The following is a 22,666-nucleotide window of genomic DNA, read 5'->3' as shown; positions in this document are numbered from 1 at the left end:
GCGAGGCCACAGGGCAGAGGGCAAAAGTCATGACTTTTACTTTCACACAACAAGTTACATTGGAACAAAAAGCCATCAACATCAAAAAATAAATGAAATGCAGGCACTATCGTAACTTTCAATGAGATCAGTTGTTACTGAGTCCAGTGGGAGATGACCTGAGTTTCATTGAGTCATTTGACTGAAATTTTTTTAAACTGTCGTCTTTCAGTTCAGACAAAACAGTTTAGTTAATGCCACAAGGACAGTCCTGTTTGTAATAAAGAGTGTAGGGTTTATTGATTACATGTAGTTTGAATCTTTATAGATTTTCTTTTAATGATATGATTATATCATAACTTTAAAATATCATTTATTATAAAGTATCAGATCTCTATAAAGAATATTTTTAATTCTACCTGTATTATGATGATTATTTACTGAGTGATATTAACGTATGTAAATGCTAAGTGCAAATATACATTTTGGAATACTTGAAGAACCTCATCTAAAGGTGTACAATCTAGGTTGTTGTACTCACGTTGGCAGCCCTGAGGGTTTTCAGCGCTCAGGCCAAAGAAGCCGGTTTTACACTTGTCGCAACGCGGCCCCTCGACGTTGGCCTTGCAGCGGCACTGACCTCCCACCATGCCGAGGGAAGGGTCTGTGTGGCTGTCGCACATCCCACCATTCTGAGATCCATCCGGGTCGCAGTCACACGCTATGGGATAGAGGAGAAGTTAAATGTGTGTCTCAGTCCGATATGGTGGAAGAAATTAAGCAAAAGGATCAAAATGATCTGGCACGACAGGTTTTGTTTGCCACAGGCCACCAGTTGCCGACCGCTGCTAGTTTATCTAAGAACGTAGAAGAAGAACTTGGTCCACAGACTGAAGGCACACTGCCCCCGCCCCCACTGACAAATTGCAACAAATTTAAGAATGCACTTCCCTGGATCACTACGATTATACATTATGAAAATTCACGAGATATTCATTCCACAGAGAGACAGACATCCCCTAATGACCCACACAAAGACACTCACCTACGCAAACGCGGGGATCCCTCATATCCTTAACTGGGTCTTTGTAGTAGAACGGTTTGCACATCTCACAGTTCCGTCCCATGGTGTTGTGCTGACAGTCGTCACACACTCCTCCACTGGTGTTACCCGTGGCCAAATACACCGCCATGTCAAAGTGGCACGTGGTGGAGTGGCCGTTACAATTGCACTCTACAAAACAGGTTATGAATTCCAACAGATTAGTCATAAATGATCTTATTTTGCTTTTCATTTCCACTTCTTCAAGAGATTAAAGCCCAAAAAACAGCTCAAGTAAATCTTTTGATGTGTAAATAACGCTGTTATTTTAACTTGCTTAAAGATAATTCCTTAAGAAGAACCAGTACATATGACTTATTCATGCAATGATATCTTTAGCTAATTATCGCAATATATAAAGTTCTGCTGTTGCACCACACTTGTGGAATAGTTCCCCCAAGAATGAAAATGCATTCATCTAATCAACACTACACTGATGGAGGGGTTGGTGAAGTGTTTGAGTCCACAAAACATCTTGGCAGAATCAGGGGTAAACAGCACTGCAGCTAAAGTCTTCAGTTCTTGAGAGTTCTTGCGATACTCACAAGTTCTCAAGAGAACTGCAGAACATTAATGGTGTAAATGAGGCAGTTCCAAGTCGAATTTGAATGTCTGGCCTCAGGACACTTGGATGACATCACAGGAGCAGTATGGAGGCATGTTATGTTTTTTTCTGTTGTTTTATTATGTCTGAAGAAGATGTACCCAGTTTCTTCAAATGTATTGGATTTGGCTGCAACGCTGTTTACCCCTGAAACTCCAAAAGTGTTTGGTGCACTCAAACACTTCACCCACCCCTCCAATGACATAAGGGGGAATATATAAGGAGTGAATTTTTCGGTGAACTATTTTTATTGTCCATTGGGACGTCTCTTCAGGACTCACTCTTGCAGGCGTTGGTGTTGCGTCCTTCAGCTGGTTTCCAGGGCAGGTCATTGTGGAAATCATCACAAACCTCACAGTTCAAACCCTTGGTGTTATGGTTACACACACACCTGCCGTGAACCTTAAAACGAGAGGAAAGGGAAGGAGAGTTGCTGCAAACTGTTTGGGGCGAGTGTGTGTGTGTGTGTGTGTGTGTGTGTGTGTGTGTGTGTGTGTGTGTGTGTGTGTGTGTGCTAGGGTGTGTTAGGGTGTGTGTGGGTGGGTACAATCTCACCATTCCTTCTATATCATCCCTGATGCCATTGATGGGGGCGCACTCCGAGGCGTGGCCGTAGCAAAAGCAGTTTCCTCGTACGACAAGCTCATATATGGCGTAGTAATACTTCTCCTTTATTTCTGCTCTCGGGTCCAGCAGGTTGTCTCCCAGTGTGTGAAGTTTGGTGAAGTTCACCCTCAGGTTGGTGATCTTCAGCTGATCTGTGGACATGAAGACACGAAGAGACTAAGTGGAGGAAGAACATGGCATTGTCTTGAGGACAACTGCACAACAGCATCTTTTTCCCAGTCTGGGCCAGTGGAGTGGGAAACAGCTGTGTGTCAAAGCATTCTGGGTGGACAACAGTTGATGATCTGAGATGGTCTGGGGAGTAGTTAGTCCTCAGAGTTTTGAGGAACCATATACATGGAGCTTTAGGAGGCGCAGTTTAAATCCTGATGACATGTTGATAATGTTCACCATGTAAACAATGACATTTTTTTATAAGCTACATCGAAGGGCTTAGACTTTTTAACCTTCAAATCATTTAAAAACCACACTCTAGAGTAGGTTTTTGCAATGAATGGATTTTGTCATTCAATTTATGAACATCTATGCTTATTTGTAATTTGTATGAATGAAGTACATTCCTGGACGATGGAAAATCTGAAGATGATGGACAGTAATGATATGGGGTGTTGAAATGGTTCCTCCGACATCCTGCCTCTTAACCCTCCCTAAAATTATTTTAGGGAGGGTTTTTAACTGGGGAGACATATAATGACTTCTTTCCACAGAGATGTATTTGTCTTATCAACTTGTCAATCTGATGTAACAGATGGAACATCTTCTGCTGTTACAGTCCAGCTGTTCACCATAAAACACACACACACAAACACACACACAGTACTACAATACTGGCGCCATTAAATATGCATACCAGAAGCATCAGAGTGAATACCTATTATCATATAATTATGATGGTTATGAACATAATATTCATAATTTAGCAAAAGAGGAACATCATTCTATATTGAATCGGCTTTTAAAGCTGTTTTTCTCCACAAAAATTGATATAACAAAGATTTAAAACAGTTTTTTTAATCGTGACTTTCCCGTCAATTGAAACTCTGCTGCAGTTGAAAGAGCAGTTTTACATTTAGATGGATGGAATGCTTCATGGGAAATTACAGTCCTTCACACTCTGATCCTACCACGCTGACTTTATCTGCAGTAACAGAGCCCCACTCTGACAGACAAGAGCTAATCCCTCCAGCTACACTACACTATAGCAGTGTCTGTTTCTCCTGTCTGCTAGTCAGCTAGCAGTGACTTACAACAGAACGTATACATGTACAACATTTTTATATTTCAAGCATAAGTATATAAGTTTCCTGATCATTTGTAATGAAGCATTACGGTTCAATCAGAAAGACTTTCTCTATGTCTCATTCATTCACCTTTCACTCTCCTCTTCTAATCAGCTCATTTCCTCACATCCTCAACATGATCCCACTTCCCAGCCCCAGTGTCTAGACCTCTGGAGTTTTCCTATACTATGCAGCCACTCCTTCAAACCTTGATGACATCATGTTGGGTCTAACCACTAAATAGACTCATTTAAACATTCATCTCTTACTGTACCTGGCAATACATTTAGTTAATTCTTCAAATGGTGTTTCTCCTGATCAAATAAATAACATCACTTCTGAAATATCAGACTTGACAAATAGAAGAGTCTGTGAGGCTGTGGTGCTGTGAACTCAGTGTCACATGATGACGTTAAGCGGGTATGTCACCATGCAAAGTAAAAAATGGCTTAAATTATTCCTTCTTTATTACAGGACTAAGTCTACCGCCATTTTATGTTCTACCGGGCATAGCATTGCTTAAACGCTAACATCAGCAAGCCAACATATTCATGACAATGCTAACATGGTAATATAAGCATGCTAACATTAGCAAATTATAAAAAACTGCGAAGTACAGCCAAGCTGAATTTAATTAGTTTTGCAGGTATTTAGCCATAAACCAAACTTCTGCAATAAACTGCTAATTCTAATATACGTGCAGGAAGTAGTTCCAGGATTCATCCACCTTGGATCATAAGTGTTGGAGAGATCAAATACTGCTCGTTTAATCAAGTGACTATAGCGGCTAAACATGCATTTAAAACTTGAGTGCTTTGATCTTAAAACTTAACTTTTGAAATAAGAAAACATTATTCAAGTTAATAGTTATTTATTATAAGAGACAACAGCACATTTTATGTTTCGATAACAAAACCTGAGGGACAAAAATCTCGAAAGTCTCAGCATTTCTTTTAACAAATGCAAACATTCATACAATACAATGAAAATACCTACACTAGATGATATAGCAATATACAGAGATTATTTTTTTCTTCATAACTAGGATTATATAAAATTATATAATTATATAATCCTAGTTATGACGTGCTTCCTCTCAGGCTGTGTATTATTCCCCTAAGGCTCGGCCGGTCGAATGCTTAACTTGTTAGAAGGTTAAGGTTCGAGTCAGGGTCGGGATGGGGTTATGGTCTCCTAATTAATGAGGCAGAATAGGTTAAAGTCAGGACAAAAAGTTCGACATTGGCTATGATTCATTGTCTTTACAACAGCAGACATTAAATATGGATTGTTCAGCAGTGAAGGGGTCAGAGCTCTCCACGGGGGCTTGTTGCATCGAGTTATTTAACAACAGGACAAGTCAACCTCTGCTGCTGCAGTGGAAACCGAGCTCGGGTTTCTGGGAACAGCTCTCATGTCCTGCCAGTCTAAACATGAGGGCCATGACAGCGAGGCTGTGTGGGAGAGAAACAGCTGTTTTTCACATCTCTCCATGGCTTCCACACAGCAGGGCCATGTTTCACGGCCCACAGAGAAAAGCTGTTCCAGTCCATAATGTGTCACAGCTGGATAACAAGAGCTAATTGTGTCCAGTTTGATTTAAGGTGACAAATGTGAACAAAACCAACTAAAGAACGGGAGAGAATATTCTGTGAAATAACTGGTTTTGCTTTAAAAATCTGTGTATGATTTCCCATATTATGGCTTGATTTAAACCTTTGATTGTATTGATTGATGTATTTGATTATATATTTTAAATAAAAGCTTATTTACAGCGTCTGTTACCTATGCTGTAGAGCTTTTAAACTTTTATGTACCCCTAAACTAAGGAACCATCTGGCTGCACCGTTACAAACAGTAACAGGGATGTATGCTCTACATTAGCTGACATTATTCTAAGGCCTATTTGATACGTATGAAAAAAACTTTACAAATATTCTAAGTATTCATTATAAGTGGTGATCAGTGTTAATATATATAATACAAAAATATTAAAATAAATTTAAACAACGGCAGGTCAGAGGGCTTCAGCATTTTCGTTTTACGGTCCATGAAGGTGGCAACTCGTGTCTCAGACAATCTCCAAATGTGGTTTGGGTGATCGGATCTCAGGACGCAGTTGGGAAGCTTCAGACCTGTATCTATCTCTGACCACTTGTGATTGGATCACGGATGTTAATAGCAGGTCTGTAATGGTGTATCATCAGCTGCTGTTGAAAATATGTTTGTGTTAGTGTGACCTACTCTGGATGTCCGGGCTGTATGGATCTTCAATCCTGATGGCTGGCTCCAACACTCTGTAGATGACCTGGACCAGGGAATATCTATTGTTAGCATACATCAGATTACATTACATTACATTTGAGACTTGAATTGTTAATTAAAAACAGTAGCACTTATGCAGCATGAGGGTTTGCACAGAAGATGTTGTGCTTTTTCTTGTGCAGAAATGCAATCGTTTTGTTTCTTTTTCTTGCCTTTATGCTTAACACTGCATGATTTCCAATGCAGCATCTGATGAACTGTAAACTAGTGTGTGACCTACTACATGATAAAGGAGGAGTGAATTGGCATTATGGGAAATGTGCTTACTTGGTTCTCTGCAAAGTTAAAAAGAAGATCAGTCAAGTCTTTGAATGACCATGTTTTAATGTAGAAATAAACTTGTTTGCTACAGTGTGGGATGTGCTGCTCTGCTCTTATTCCATATTTAACGCAATCACTCAAAGATTTGTCTCTTGGCAGTCAGTAAAAACTACCTGTGCCATCACAAATATAACAAAAACTGTTTAAAACTAAGTAAAATGATGGCAAACTTTCACTCTTTAGCCTCATGATAATTTAGATATTTTCAATAAGAATGAGATGGAGTAGAATCATCAGAGAGAGAAGGCTGTGACATGCTGCCCTCTCTCCTCTTTCTGCCCTTTTTCCTTTGTCACCTAAATGGGAGTCTTCCAACAGCAGCCAGAGATAAACCATTCACTTTTCAACACAATTGATTGTCAAGAATGGCAAACAAAATGTTACCAAAAAACATACATGATTTGCGGCTCAGCTCTAGCCAGGATGCCAGACGAACTTAGCCCCGCCCACAACATTTGAGGTCGGGAAGTTAGGTCTGGCATTGCTTCATTGTAGAGAAATTATGCCCGAATAGAAGCTGTTCGGACCAATCAAATTGTCAGGGCGAGCTTTATACGATGATGGACAGATGATCAACAGTAACGTAATCAACCACGTCACCAAAGAGCGCTTGGGTTGAATTCGTTTTCAACAAACATGCCTGCGGCTGGAGAGCTGAGATGTGTAGATTCTGCCATTGAGTCTGTTTTAGAAGACATCGACAGTGCATTCATTTTGAAGAAGAACAGAGAAACGCGATCAAGGCATTTGTGGATCGAAAATAGTTTTTTGCCGTCCTTCCTACGGGATTCGGAAAAAGTTTAATTTATCAGCTGGCCCTGATGGTTGCGAAGAAGATGGGAAACAATGAAACCCCAGTGGTCAAGTGAAAGAGGCGACCGAAATGGGCATCACGGCCCGATGCAACTCGGCGTGCACGACGAGGTGGACATTACCAGCGGTCGTTGCCAGCTCCTTTTCGGAAGCCTGGAATCCTGGCCGCTGAACAAGAAGTGGAGGGACATGCTAGGCTCCGATGTTTTTCAAGCCAACATAATAGGTATCGTCGTGGATGAAGTTCTTCTAACTTACAAATGGTAAGAGAAAGTCTTGACTGTCTGACTTAGTAAATAACTCACAATGTTGTGATATGAATCAAATGTTGTAAACAACTATGAGTCACTTAACATACAGTACGTCACATACTACGTTGCTCTGATTGGTTGTAGGTCTATCCAAATGAGCGAAGAAGCATTTTTTTTGGTTCCGTTGAAACACGCCCCATAATCACAGCCCAATGGAGCGGTATCAGACTCATATTCTGACTAGAATTATGAGTCTGACAACGTCAGGCTAGCTCAGCTCCGTTCAATCTACTTCCTTCTTTTGTGTGTCTGCTTCCTGTGGCAGCTCTGCTGCTGCCTTTTAATCCAGGAAGAGCTATTGGCCAACTAACCTCAGCTGTGCCCATAAACTCGACTGGTGACCTCCACAAGGACACTAAAGCAGCAAGTAACCATGCCAATTAATGAGCAGACTCAGCTTGATTGCCTGGTCCAACAGGACAGCGTCCTCCTGAAGGAAACTCAGATAGAGCAAACTAGTAGCAGAGCCTTCATTTGCTCCATCACTATGTTCACTGCTAAAAAAAATGAGTTGAAGAGAAAAGAGAAAAAGTGTGGGGTGCGGTGTGAGACCATGGAGCACAGCCTGTACAATAAATACAGTAAAAAAGACAAATAAGCTGATTTAATTAAACTCCTAAAAGAGCGTGACAATGCTTTTTTTTTCTACTACAGCGTGACAATTTTTTTCTGCTACAGTCTTTATGCCAAACTCTAAGACTGAGAGTGGTATCAATCATCTAATCTACCTAAAAGGTAGTATGTATTAGGAAATTAAACAATGAATGTCAATCTTTTTTTGAATTCACTAAAATAAATCATGCTTTAGTGTTTGTGTTGTACAGCTCATTTGACCTGTCATTTAGGGTTATTTCTTGAATCAGTCGCTCACCTCTCCCTCTGTTGATGGCTCAATGTCAGAATAACGCGACTCACAGATGATATCATTAATGTTACGCAAAGGACCCTGAGAGATTCCTGGGAAGGCAGCGGCGCAGTCGTGGGCGAAGTAGCGGTAGACCTGCCAGGTGCGACCGAAATCTGCCGAGCGTTCGATCAGCATGGCCGCTGGACGGAAGGTCTGCAAAACAAGAATGTCACACATTGTCAAAACAGTTTTATCATTGTGAGTCATTCTTTTCAGCTTTGTGTAGATGAAGGTCAAGTTAATAAAACAGTTTTTATTTTTACCTTGTAGGTCATGATCAAGTGAGTGAAATGAAACTCTGCTTCCAGATCCAATTGGATAAAGACATCAGACTTTCCTGAGAGAGACACACACAGAGATAATGATAAAGAGATAAGTTTACAGAAAGCTACATGCTTGTTTTGCCGGTTATTACATCATCTTTAATCATATACACCTATTTTACATCTCTATCATCCATCTGTCACAGATGGATGATAGAGTGTAGTGGTTAGCGACAGTCAGTGAAGTAGCTTCCGTGCTCTTGGCTCGCGAAATGGCGTCTTGACAGGAAACATTCAGTTTTGGCAGGAGAAATGTAGCGAGCAAGTTGGAAAAGCCCACGCACTTCCTGAGTTGTAGGGCATCAAAAATTCTGAAAACGACTTTCTCTCATGTTCTGTGTGCGGCACAAAGCCAAAAGGACTTTCCCATTCCTGTGTACGAATACATAAAAGCCACAGCACATGCATTTTACATCATACAAACTAAACACTGTAATCCAGTAACTTTTTAAAGAAGAGGTAACACAACACATTCAAATCACTAATTAAAAAACAGGTTACAGATGATGACTGTAATACATGCTTTGCAAAAACTACACACATCCATGCATCCTGGAGAAATCCCCTGTTTAACATTTGCAGGTCAAGAAAGTGGCACACAGTATTTACCTGATGCAAAGAGTAATTGCAAATTAGATCTTGCACACCATGAATCCTTAAAGACAGGTGTGAAGGATCAGAAACTCTTGACATGAATAGAAAATAAATCTGACGTCTGCTCTGGGTGTGAGGACAGGAACATTGCAGTAATGTAGTTAGTTCCACACTTCCCATGTATCCTGGGTATAACTTCCTTTTACCGCTCTCAGCTCATTAAGGGCTGTGATAACTGTTGCCTCACAGCCTGCAACTCAGCCATGTAGAGCTCAACAGTTTGGTTCAAGAGGTAAAATCACATAATTCTCCAAGTATAGATTTTCCTTATCCGTCTAATTTACTTGCAGAACCAGAGACGTTCTAAAAGTGGGCGATCATTGTTTTTGCTGAATTGGCAGCCATGACCGAATCAGGGCTAAAAAGGTGTTTTCTTATGTTAAAGAGTAAGCATTGAGTCCAGGTGTTTACAGATGTTTGCAGCTACTTAATTTAACATACCAACTGGAACTGTCTTCCTGGTAAATGCATGCAAACATTGGGAAAAACAATCCACCAGTAATCAAAAGTTGACAAAGGCACAGGAAGGAAAGAGAAGGAAGGGTGGGACCCAGTCAGACAGGAGGTAAAACCATAAAACAGAGGGATTGAGAGGGGGAGAAAGAGAGGTAGCAGGAAGGGAGTGATTGAAAAATTCAGTCAATGTTGAGCCTTTCTAACTGAGAAGTCTTGGAGAAAGTCATACCTACTCCACTGAGAGGAGAAATGAAACAGACACACACCTGCTCCTCTGTGCAGCTGACACTCACTAAATGTGCCTTATAATGACTGCTTCTACGCATGCTGCTCCAGGAAATGACCATTCAAACTAGTGAGTGCAAACAATCAAAGCACTGTAATCCATATCAAATAGCCAACTGTGCACAGTGCCACTTTCAGCAGAGAAATGCCAGAAAGATGCCATGGAAAAGGAGTAAAAATAGTTGCTAAACTTCCTGTCCCCCTGCTCCATCTTCTGTTAGTCTGTGTTCTATTCTGGGTCCTGGCACAGTGCTGTCATCAGCAGCACTCCATTACAGTGTCATGGCTCCCAAACAGCTGCACTGAGCCTTGTGTCCAACACAGAGCTCAGCACTCACTCATTGACATGGAGATTTATGGACACCTGGAAATACACCAGTTTAACTTACTAGCGTCCCTCACTCTGTTCCATCATCTTCCAATTTTATCTCTGCGTCAGATCATTTCTCCTTCCCCTGTCATCCCCATCTCCTTACTCTGCTGAGAGGCCGGAGCAGAACCTACCCTATCATTAGACTCATCTGTAGCTGGTCTGAGGATGTTGGCATCAGTGTTTCGTTCTTTTTCCCATTTTCTGTATAATGTCTGCTTCAGAATATCCACTCAGTAGCCTTTTTATATCTCCTCCCCTCTATCCTGCCTCTATTCCTCTAATAGTAATAGCTTTCATTTAAAGGTCAAATTAACTAAGTATTTGCCATTCTGTTGTAGCAACTTTGGCAAAGCAAGATGTTAACATCAGTATGAGAAGTTTCTTATGCTTTTTATGAGCACTTCAAACCTATTACTTCAGTGGCTTTAATTAAAGGTTTAAGACAAATTTGTAGCCATGATTATGAAAGTTGAGACTATTCATAACACAGCTTTGATGAGGTGAAAGAAAAATCCACACAAGATTCTTGAATAAAGAGCACAGACATTAAATTAGAGCACATAGACTATTTGAATGTTTCTCTGATGTCTGTGTTGCTGTCAAGGTTCACAGAGAATTTAACTAAAGTTTGTTACATCAATTCTAAAAGAGTTTAGGTTAAAAGAAAGCCTTGCAGCTTTGTACTTTAGCAAAAGATTCAAACATTTCTCAGCCTTCGTGACAGAAGAAAACCCTTCTCAGGTTGTGTGCTGACAGATAAATGAACCCAGTCTTCTACTTGTGTAGCTGCTACGCTGTCTGAACTAGAGCAAAGCTGATTTTGAAGAGGAGCAGGATGAGTAGTGTTTGTGTTGAATATAATAATGTCGCAGTGAGGTTGACCTTTAACCTATGATTTTTTTTTTTAATCCTATCAGAAAATTGTATTAATTATGATTTGGGTTATGGTCAAAAGCCTTTTGATTTGTGAGGTCTGACCTTTGACCACCAAAGTCTGATTCTTTGTTGAGTTGCACTTAGCACAAACGTGCCCAAGGCGTCCCTGAGTTATCATATTTGAAAGAATCAAATGGACATACTGAACATCCAAAAACATAATATCTGCAGTCACTGATGTTGAGGCATGAAAAGCAAATTGAAAAAAGTCACCTGATTTGTTCAGACATAGTCGCATAGATTAGAAACACATGCATTTTCAGGCGTGTTAGTATGGACAGGGATTGAAACTGATATGGAGTCAAAATGCATGTTTTTTAGTTTATTAAATGCCATTTTCAAATGAAGAGGTAGTAGTATGAATGTGGCTTGTGGGTCAGTGCAAAAAATGAGCCTACTCACCATTCTCAGATTGCCACCAGGACTTCTTGCGGTGAGGTTTGAAGGCAGTGATTACGTTGTCTATCCGGTGATTGATCGTGTTGTAGACGGGGTCATATGGCCGTCTAGAGTCACAGTCGAAACACTTCTTCTCATCCTTCAAAAAGACAGAGAGAGGTCAGTGTCAAAAGGTCAGTGTTTCGGGTTCAATGAGAAAGACAAATATCCCAAAGACAGGCAAAAAATTAAATTTGTGTTCAACTGACCTGAAGATGACTGACGATGCAGTACTGCTCTTTTCTCCTCATCCCACATGAAGATGAGGCCTTCAGATTCTTCTCTCTTCCGACCAGCAAGTCCCCTGTTGCCGGGTAGCAGCTGCCATGAGCGCAGCCGTGGGCGTAGTCAGGCACCTGGGCAGCGGCAGCAGCCACAACTGTGAGGGAGAAAACAGACAATTCAATTGAGTGAAATGAATGATATTCAGTGCTGATTCAAGAATTTACATGCATATAAAAACATAATTTAAATCAACCTCCTTTTTTCAGTTGTAGAAAAAGGCACAAGATGTTAAGCTCTTATCACATCCCGAGGAAGAAAGACTCCAGGACGGGGAGTACTATAAGAAACTCAAGAACTTAATTTGTGGATGCCTCACACACAAAGACAGAATTTAAGTCAGTTCTTCACAGTGCTTTAGACATAAAGAGGTGAATAAGGTTTAGACTGTCTTTTAAAGGGATATCACAGCACCGCTTTATATTTATGCTCATACATACTCATTTCCACTCGAAGTTTGATTAAATAAACCTCATATTTGTGATCATATACGGTTCATATTTCAGATGCAAGTACTGTATTAATGAATCTATTCTCAAGTGAGCACAGTCAGAGTGCAGTTATCTTTAGAAAGACTTTGATTGGATGATTTGTGTGCAATTTTAAAGGTGTATTCCAGGACACTGTGACATCACTGCACATCTGACCACACCCACCTTAAAAATCTGTCATGTTTAAGCAATTTCATTTTAACATCATAGAAGTGACAACTAATGAGGCACTGAAGCCATTGGTGGCCATATTTTATATGTTATCATGTCAACCACCGAAAATCTTGGATAATTGGTAAAAAAAACAAAAGAAACAATCACGATAACTTGATTGGGTATATAGCCGACATGAAATATTAAACCAAATTAAATTGTTTTAACTTTATTCTGTTTGTATATGATGACATGTTGTAGATCTGCTCATCTGACTTTACAAAAAATGCATGGCCAACTCATTAGGCATGGTGTCAATTAATTTGGAGAAAAAAAAAACTAAACGATGATATTTCAACCCATAAATCCCCCTGTAAAATGGCTGACTAAAATTAAAATTTGTCTGCATTGAAAGGAACACTTTTGTAAATTATATTATACTTTTTTTACTTATATTTGTCTTCCTTTATTATTCACTTTTCTTTATAAAAACATCATTAAGGTCTATGGGATTATGGTCTGGAGACTGACCCCTTCCCCCCCATGCACCTACACGGCTACTGCTTGATCAAGAGTTGATCCAATGTTGGGACAACATCCAGTGGGAGCGGGAGTATCTCAATGAAACCCTGCACGTTAACAGGCTCTGCAGTCTGCAGGGGTCCCAAACAATTGACCTTACATGAGGCCCCAGCTACCGGCTAAATCTAGAAACTCCAATATGCAGGTCAAACAGAGGTTGACTTGAACCAGCAGGAAGTTAAAGATCTCAAATATCGATGATTAAATATTTAGTCATCGCTCAAACTAAAACATGATGTGACATAAAACAAGAGAAGCATTTTAAGAGATAGTGTGCCTGTCAGTGATAAAGGCACCTGAGCCCTGTGGTTACTAAGGAGATGTGCTATGTGTGGGAGTTAAAATAAACCTTATAAACCTATGACATCCTGCAGAAGCTGTATTACATTCCACTGGACATCTTGATGAGAACTTCTCCTCCCACAGACCTCTGGGTCCTGTAGTCTGTGTGTGTGTGTGTGTGTTTGTGTATGTGTTTGTGTGTGTGTGTGTTTGTGTGTGTGTGTGTGTGTGTGGGGGGGGGGGGGTGTATGTGTGTGTGTGGGGGGGGTGTAGCTATGAGGAAATCTGGTATGAGGAGGGGGAACCAGGGGTTCGGCTGTCAATCTATAGTCTGTCAACAACAGGTGTTTATAATCCTCCCTCTATACTATCTAGACAAATATATATATATATATATATATGTGAAAATATGCAAAATGTAAACACGTCAAGTGAATCAAATTAACAGGGTTTATATTCACACTCCAGAAAAGATTGAAAAAGTCTAGGCCTACATCGGCCTGTGTTATATCATCAGTGTTAAACATTCACACATACACAGCCCATAACTCACAGCTTCATCTGAGTAGCCTGTTGCAGCAGGGTAGTACTCCTTATACATTACACAAGTCCTTATGTCAATCTGAGTACCGCAAAATACATGAGACAAATTGAGCGGAGTTAAATATTGTTTAAATGCTAAATGATGTTTTATGCAGAAATTATCATACAAATAACTAAAATTGCATTCAGTATAGGCTATACCGCTGTCAAGGCCTATCTTTTGTCAAACCAGATTTAAATTCACTCAATCCAGATTCTTATTTGAATTTGCACCATATTAATAATAATAATTATTTTTGCACACACACTCATTAATATCAGTACCCTACATCTTTTTTAAAGATCTATGAATTATTCCCTGAGAAATAGACAAAAGTGTTGAAAACTGTCTTCAGATCTCCAGATCCACACCAAACTGTGATGGGTTCTTTACAGGGTTAGGATTAGGGTCAGCTTTTTTTAATATTATTTATTGGTCAGCCTGCATCCTACTTTAATAGTTTGTAGCATCTTTTATTGCAAGCTAACTTATACTAGATAACCATGAAGCTAAGGACATCCCTATAGGTAAGTCTTAACACATGGCAGACAGCTTTGTATGATGTCAGCTTTCTCTGTAATTGTGTGCCTCTGAAAGTGAGATTTCATAACGTTTTAATGCTGACAGGCATGAAGAGAGACGGCCTGCTGTACCTGCCAGAGTCTGGACGCTCTCAGGATGCTCACTGATTAACGTAGACAGAGACATCTTATTATCACAGCCTGACGCTGCAATCAGGATTTGACAGGAGGCCTGCTGGGAACTGTGTGGAGGAGGAGTTCACATGGACACAAACACAATCCTGACCCACACGCTTGAGGAAGCCTGTGTTTGCCTGGCATCTGGACAAGGCTCAGGTTGGTGCCAGCATAGTGAGTAACAGGTTGGTATAAGATGTGTGTCACAATAACACACCTGCAGCAGTACAGCCCCTCTAATTTCCAAGTGAAATCAGTCATCAAGTATGTACTTGTTGTCGACGCAAAGACATTTATTAGACTTACAAATACAAGGTACGATCTGAGCTGCGCAGCACTTATCATTATCAGCACAACTGACATGACAGCCGTTGATAATACAGTCCTGAGGTCATTCTGTTATCCTGTATCTAACTGTGGGAGACGGAGAGGTAGAGAGTGTGAACAAACACAAACAGAGCAGGTCAGATGGCTGACTGGATTTGAGGAAAAAGAGGTGGAGACACAGCGCAGAGCTGTCGTACAGACAGACAGTGGGAAAACCCATACAGACGCAACTTGATATCTAATCTGAAAACTACTGGCACACTATCAAAGGTGTGTGTGCATGTGTGTGTGGTGAGATCAGTGAGGAGCGGGAGTGAGGCAGACGTCTGATGTGTCACCTAATCATTGGTTTTCATGTAGTCTTTTATCTTTGTGTGTTCTCTGTCTGTGTTAACCTGCACAGTCTTCACAGCTCCACTCATAGCACCAGGGCCGGCTGTGGCTCAGGAGGAAGAGCGGTTCATCTATTTTCCCCAGAAGGTCGGCGCATCTGCCCCACTCCTGTTCATTCTATGTGCCGAGGTGTCCTTGGGCAAGACACTGAACCCCAAGTTGACTCTGAAAGCTGTGAGTGATATGTGATAGCTTAAGTGTTACCCATAGATGCACTGCACTGTATGTGTGAATGTGTGGCAAAAACCTCTCTGTAAAGAGCTTTGAGACGTCATCAAGACTAGGAAAGCTCTACATAAATACAGACCATTTACCAGGTAAACTGAAATAACTACAGTGTAAAGAGGTTATGCCGTTTTTCCTTAGGAAGGTGATGTTTTACTCTATCTCTATGGTAACTATGGTGTGTGCTGCAATATAGAACAACTCAGTCTGTTTAAATGTCTATGACTAGGTATATAAACAGTGTAGCTGATGAATCGTTTCTTGTTATTGTAACACTGATGCTGTAACACACAGGCCTGACAGGGTGATGACGCCAGAGTCATATAGTTGACGGTGATCAGACCACTGCTGCCTTGATGTAAACCAGGGAGAAAAGCAGAGGCTAGGGGAGGTAAGGAAGGTATAGAAAAAGTGGAAGGTGGTATCACTTGGTGGTATTGAAGGCTCTTTAAAAATACTAAGAGTGTAGGTTTCAGAGTAGAGGCTCTTACTGTGAAAGTGCAGTATGAGCAGCAGGAGAAGGTGAAAGATAAAAGGGGGTCAAGAGAGGTGCTGATAAGGGCTTCAAGATGCCATTTGCCACTTTTCTTGCATGACATGTAAAACGTGTAAAATATCCTTTTAAACCTTAGTTTGTGTACACCACTCTAAGTTGGTGGCAAGCACTTACAGGAGAGTGTTATATATCTCATCTTATCTAATCACCAAGGTGTGGATCGTGTTTTTCATCCTGAGATATCTGTATACTAAATTATTTTATTTTCATTTTTGCATCTGTTACATGGTGGAAACGTAATGCCTCGCAGTGAATCCTTCAGAGGATCTGCTGTCATGTTCTCACATTGGTTAATTTGTATATTCTTAAGAGATTTTGCTGTAGTCATGTTTAAGCAGAATGTGGTTTATATGATAAATATGAATGGTTTCCATGTTTCTGTGTAATATTTGGTAGTAAATTGAACTACTGGGATGTTGGTTGGACAATGTGAAGATTTCATATGATTCAATTAACCCAATTTGTTACTGGGCCGCAGGTGGGTTTATAGCTGTTTAAATGGCTGGTCTCTATGATTGAAGGGTGGGCAGGCAGTTTACCAGGAGAGTAGAGGTTGTGGGGCAGGGCTTTTGTTACTCTCCCACCATCTGATACTGAAAAGTTAATCTTGTAGCTTCAAGGACAATAGGAAAAGAAGTGATGTAGTTTCTTTCCTTTTCACTTCACTCTTACTTTCCTCTCTTTCCCCATAAATGGAGAGGCAGAGAGGAATGTAGGCTGACAGCTGAGAGAAGAGAAGGGGGCGGCGATGGTACTGCTGGTGTCTGTGTGTGTGTGTGTGTGTGTGTGTGTGTGTGTGTGTACGCCAGGGTGGGAGTTTCACCTCACAAAATACTCCTGTTCATCCAGCCATTAAGCCTGTAACAGTGGGCTATGCACTTTCACCCTGTAATATATTGTGCACTATTCCACTTGCTTAGCCTCTTGTAGCCAGACATCACATTAAGGTTTATCATTGAGCAGCTTTAAACACCACACAGGTGTTAATCTTCATATAACAGCACTAAGACAAGCGTCACATACAGTGTTAATGTGGCAGCTGTTAAAGCCATCAAACAAGTGACAAACTCTCCACCTATTCTCGGCTAAAAGAAAAGACATGATATCATTATGCTCATGCTACAGGACAGTGAAATGTGACTCTAAAGCCTGAAACATGCTTCTGCGACTGCGTCTGCGTCTTTTCACGCCGCTGTGGCGCAAGACTCGTTTTCATTCATGCTTCCCCAACCGTTGCGCGTCTTACAAAGCAATTCCGCGCCAGAACACTAGGCGGAGTAATGCTTTTTGTCGAGACGACCTTAGAGACGCCTTCTTTCTTCTTCGTCGATTGTTTATTTACATAGCCACTGCGGCTCCTCGTAGCCTTTTTCTGGCGGACAAATCCGCCAGTCAGTGACAGGTTATACAAGTGATCATACTATCGGATATCTTCTGCCAAGTGCTCTTCTATTTGGTCCATATTCGTTCTTCTAAATCTTCCGTGATTTCTGCCGGTATTATGGGGCATGAAACCGGAAATGCAGCTCCAGAAGGGATGTAGAGCAGACCAATCACAGCCTTGCGGGCTGAGTGAGCTTGCGGAGCTTTGCCGTAAATTTTAGAAAAGGGGGTCGACACCCGTCAGCACGTAAGGAGGGATACATAAGCACGTAAGGGACCCGGAAGGGCTCTTGCGCTTACGGGCCCGTGAAAACGCAGAAGCATGTTTCAGGCTTTAAGCCAGCACGTCTTCCACATGAGGCAATGCTTTAACTGTCAGAGGCAGAATGCAGAATGTAGTCTACAGGGCACCTTGTTGCAATGTTCATTCCCATAAGGGAATTCTACTCACTGCAGAACGGAGGTGTTGTTTTTCCCTTATACAAAAAAAGACAACAGAGAAAGTATAGCTCTGTGTTTGTCTCCTCAAAAGCTGAGTATATGATTATCTATGTGAAAAGAAAAAGGAAAAGCTTGAATGTGGTGGCAACTTAATAACTGAATGGCAAATGTTCATACCATTATAGCACACGTGCCTTTAGCAGCAGGTCCCTGATTCAACTCCCAGCTGGCTGGAACATTTACTGTATTACTGCATGGATATTCACCAAATATCCCATCTAAAGAAACCAACTTTTTTTATACACTACTGTATGATAATGTTAGAGGAAGGAGCTTGGCCTAATAAATAATGTTATTTCTTTATTCCCACTATTCATCACTCTCTGAAGTTGCTGACTTTTTAAAGAGGAACTTACAGCTTTGGCCTCAGTCTCACTTTACAGCACTGAGTAATCAGTGAATACATTTACATGGATATCAATATTCTATTACATGGACAGCAATATTGATTTGCAGTATTAAACAGCAATATTCTGATATTGACCGAAGTGAGACAGTTTGAATAACACACTGCCTGTAATCAACATTTTCAGATTGTCTGAATAAGGTCATATTCAGAATAAGCAGAAGTCAAATAAGGACATGTATTCCAACCTTAGATGCATTATGTAGACATGTATTCAACATATCACATCATAATGACCAACTGAAGTTTAAACAGCATTTTGCGATATCGACATATCAGCTACCAACTGCTTGACGACGCAAGCCTTGTGCACAGGATGCTATGAAGAAGTCAGGTTTCTGGGGTAAAAGAAATTTATATAATTTTTTTTATTTTTGATGATTGTGTTACACATCACCACAACCATCGTCAAAGACATTTGGGTGAATGATGCCCTTCCCTGCAGAGTTCACAGACTTATAGACCTATGGTGGCCTGTTAACTTTCAAAGAACCGTTATGCCAGTTTCGCATTAATTTGTCAACCATCTGTATCCATGTGATCCCTCAAGAGTCACCAACTCTTCCAGTTCTATGTGTGTGTGTGTCGGGGGGGGGGGGAGACAGGAGCAGGGATGTGGCATCAACATGACACATTCCGCTGGAACCAACCGGCGAAACACAGTTTGCTGTCACATCGACCAGCGTAAACAAAGTCGGAAACCAAGCTGGACAAACAAACAGATACACAAGTAAGCACACGGGCATACCATGTTTGCTCAGGCAGGAAGCAATGCTGGGGGGGGGGGGCTCAACCCAAACAGGTTGCTGAGGATATCAAAATGACAGCACGGCCAGATCAAGTAGGTGCCTGGCCATCAGGGCAGTGAACTGACCCAGAATAGCATCATTTTAACACAGGGAATGATCTGCATGCTCAACCTGAACGAGTGTGGGACTGGAAGTCGGCTCGGATATGTTTAGCATGCACCGTCCGAGAAAAGTCAACAGCCTTTTATTTTAAACCCCTCTCACTTAACTAGTTTACATTCTCCCTTGCTGTGTCTAGACCTCTCTTTCCTCTGCACTTAGATGATGGATGGGGTAACTTCCACACCCAGCTGTTCTCCCCCCGCCCCCCTCGCCTCTTTATTAATGCCAGCTCTCACTTCTCATCTATCTTCTCTTCTAATGTCTCCTCCCTCAGCAGCTCGGACTCCTCTGTCTGCCCTGCCGTTCCCCCTCATCACTTCTTTCATCCTCCCTTCCTTAATCAAAACCCAGGAATTTGCCTCTAACAAACGTCCTCCGACCTTAATGACTATAATCATTAATAACTTTAGAAACTGAGGAGTGGATGATGTCCAAAACAGTTCTGTCACTATTAGTGTGAAAAGTGGTGGCAGAGCTACAGACCCACAGCTCGAGAGAATTTCACAAACATTTTCCAGTATGATTTTTGGTCCTCCTGGTCCTCATGACAATCTCAATCTGGAACTTAGCATGAGTAATTTTAAAATTTTCTTCTTCCTGCTACTTATTCCTATTACGGTTCTCCAGGGAGTTCTGTAAATGTTCTAATTGTTTTGTTGTGTCCGATGGTTTAGTCCAATGCCTCCAACCATTAAGCCTTATCAACCACAAACCAGGCATTTAGTTCCATTGCTTCAGAGATGCATATGATATCAGTCAATGATCTGATCAACTCCAAACTTCTTGTAAATTTCATACTCTATTGAATGGTTCGAAATTACTTCAGGTTAAGGAGAACAACATTTTTTGGTTTAAGGAGCTGGCCAAAAAGAGGCAATCAAATTTTTTATCTATGCAAGAACATTGCCAAAGTCAGACCATTTGTCTAACAGGACAATTTCACTCAACAATGCTCAGTTTGGACTTCCTGAAACCTCAATAGACATCTTGACTGCAGATATTCCTCTTATCTTAAATAAGTTCTCTGTAACCTATACAATGAATTGATTTTAAGGTTACTGTTCTCGATTTGTTTCATTCCCTCTCATCTCATCTGTTCCTCACTTCAGGTCTCAAGTCATCAGTAATATGGCATGTAATACTCTAGAACAGCGTCTCTGTTTAAAAAATGTGTAACTCACATCATACTCAACAAATTTAAAAGACAATAACAAAACAACAGCACAACTTGAGGTTATGTGGAACTGAGAAGGTAAGGTATTCATTTAAGTTCCCAAGTAGAGGATGCAGGTCCCATTGGTATAGTTTACGATTGCATATAGAACACATGCATATATCTATGCTTCTGTTTTCAAAGTCTGTCCCAAAAGACTACCCCTTCCACACATCATATAAATACATTTTATTCTATATTTTTACATTGTGGTAGATTTAGAAACAGTCTCAAAATTCAGATATTTTCCTCAAAGTTCCATAATTTCCTTCCTAATTCGATAATTTCCCCCAAATTCGATAATTTTAAGCCTCCTGATAGCTTAAATATTTCAATTACTTGTTTCATATTTTATGACAACCGCTGCAGAGAATATTTCGGAATCTGTCCGGAAAAAGGAAACGCATCCTTTTGCCTTTAAGACCTGGATTTGTGTTTGGAAAAAAAAGTGCATTATAAAAAGCCCATAACCTACTAGTCATTTTCTGTAGCCTATATTTGGACTGAATTCATGATATCCAGGACTTTTACTTGGCCTGACATGCTCTTTGACTCCCTCAGCTGTCTCCGAGTGTGTCTGCGCGGCTCTCAGACAGCCCGACAGAGGGTCTCAGTGAGTGAGGCTGTACGCTGGCCATTACACAGGCTATTAACAAGGCCTGGCACTGAGAGGCAGCTGGTCCCGCTGGAGCAGACATTAACATTCCTGTCCCATCCCGGAGCTGTCTGACTCACTCTGTTGTGAGAGAGGAAATATGAAACAAGGCATCATGAGCAACAGGTGGACAGTGGACAGTGGGCGCTGAATGGGAATCCTGCCCATCCTGCGCCTGCCCAGCTTTCATTCCCACATGTCTGCCGTTACTGGAGATTTACTCACAGTAAGATGCATAAAGAAATGTCACATCTCAAGTTTTGCTGACCTCTATGTTGACTCTGGGTAAACACAGGCTTATTATCAGATGTTTCTAAGTGTGTATCTTCAGACCATCAATAAAACATTTTTACAAATAACTTTGACACAGTCTTAAAAAACTCGTGCTGAGCCCGTTATATTTCTATGTCAATATCTTATGATCTTTCGGTCCTTATCTCTATAGAGAGATCTATCAATAACTTCTGCTAATGGTGGGACCACCACAAACAAGGGGACAAGAGTGCAGCTACAGACTTGAAGTGCAAAGGGACTTAAATGATTACGATGATCGTATCTGTAAAATTCTCCTCTACAGCCAGTTACCGGTAACATGCTGCCCGAAGCTGAATTAATCCACCAAATAAGAGCTACACATGGCCGGCAGATGTTGGGTGCAGCCGGTCGGGCAACCGGCCTATCCATCGGTTACTCAGCCGTACAGAGAGAGCTGCAGCGGGTTTGGTTAGTGATTACGAGGTTGTGTGTTTGCCCGGGTGCTAAGCAGCTGCTCTGAGAGACGAGCGAGCGCTGAGCAAAGTGCAGATGTGTTCGCTGTAGGTGCTACTCAGAGCCACTGCTGGAGAAAATCTGGCTTCACTTAGACAAAACTACCGGACACGGGGGACTTGTCAATACTCCGGGCATGTGCCTGTCATGTTTGCATGTGTGCTTTTGTTCCCTGCATGCCTTCCACAAGTTTAGAACATTAAAATAATCTTGCTCTTTGTTGTTTGTACACAATTGTACTTAATTACAAATACTTGTTGCTGTGTTTTTTAAATTGTTAACAGAATATTTGTGTTGTGAAGCATTTGTGGGGTCAAGAATGTAATTATAGTGACTAATATGAAAATGAAATGGTGGAATTGTCTTCCTGTGTTAGAGAAATGTATAATTTAGCTACACAGGGCAGTGTGTGTGTTTGTGTGTGTGTGTGTGTGTGTGTGTGTGTGTGTGTGTGTTTGTGTATGTGTGTGTGAGGTCTGTTGGCTTTATGTTTACCCTGAGAGAGGTGAGAGGTGACAGAGAG

The 22,666-nt window shown here is 41.0% G+C and overlaps 1 protein-coding gene across 1 annotated transcript in view; it reads right to left on the bottom strand.

Annotated features, from left to right (window-relative positions):
• Window positions 1-22,666, bottom strand: part of lamb2 (laminin, beta 2 (laminin S)) — a 45,357-nt gene that overhangs the window by 16,630 nt on the left and 6,061 nt on the right. The window contains exons 3-11 of the mRNA XM_062392313.1: window positions 11,944-12,113; window positions 11,699-11,834; window positions 8,533-8,606; window positions 8,234-8,422; window positions 5,837-5,900; window positions 2,241-2,443; window positions 1,967-2,087; window positions 1,025-1,213; window positions 521-700 (exon numbers count right to left, since the gene is read on the bottom strand). Coding sequence (XP_062248297.1) covers window positions 521-700; window positions 1,025-1,213; window positions 1,967-2,087; window positions 2,241-2,443; window positions 5,837-5,900; window positions 8,234-8,422; window positions 8,533-8,606; window positions 11,699-11,834; window positions 11,944-12,113 — 1,326 coding nt within the window. The remainder of the gene's footprint in view (window positions 1-520; window positions 701-1,024; window positions 1,214-1,966; window positions 2,088-2,240; window positions 2,444-5,836; window positions 5,901-8,233; window positions 8,423-8,532; window positions 8,607-11,698; window positions 11,835-11,943; window positions 12,114-22,666) is intronic.

This window comes from Platichthys flesus, chromosome 7, assembly GCF_949316205.1.
Source record: "Platichthys flesus chromosome 7, fPlaFle2.1, whole genome shotgun sequence".
Taxonomy (NCBI): Eukaryota; Metazoa; Chordata; class Actinopteri; order Pleuronectiformes; family Pleuronectidae; genus Platichthys; species Platichthys flesus.
The sequence above is the reverse complement of the archived record's forward strand: the minus strand, read 5'-3'. Positions and strand labels throughout refer to the sequence as shown.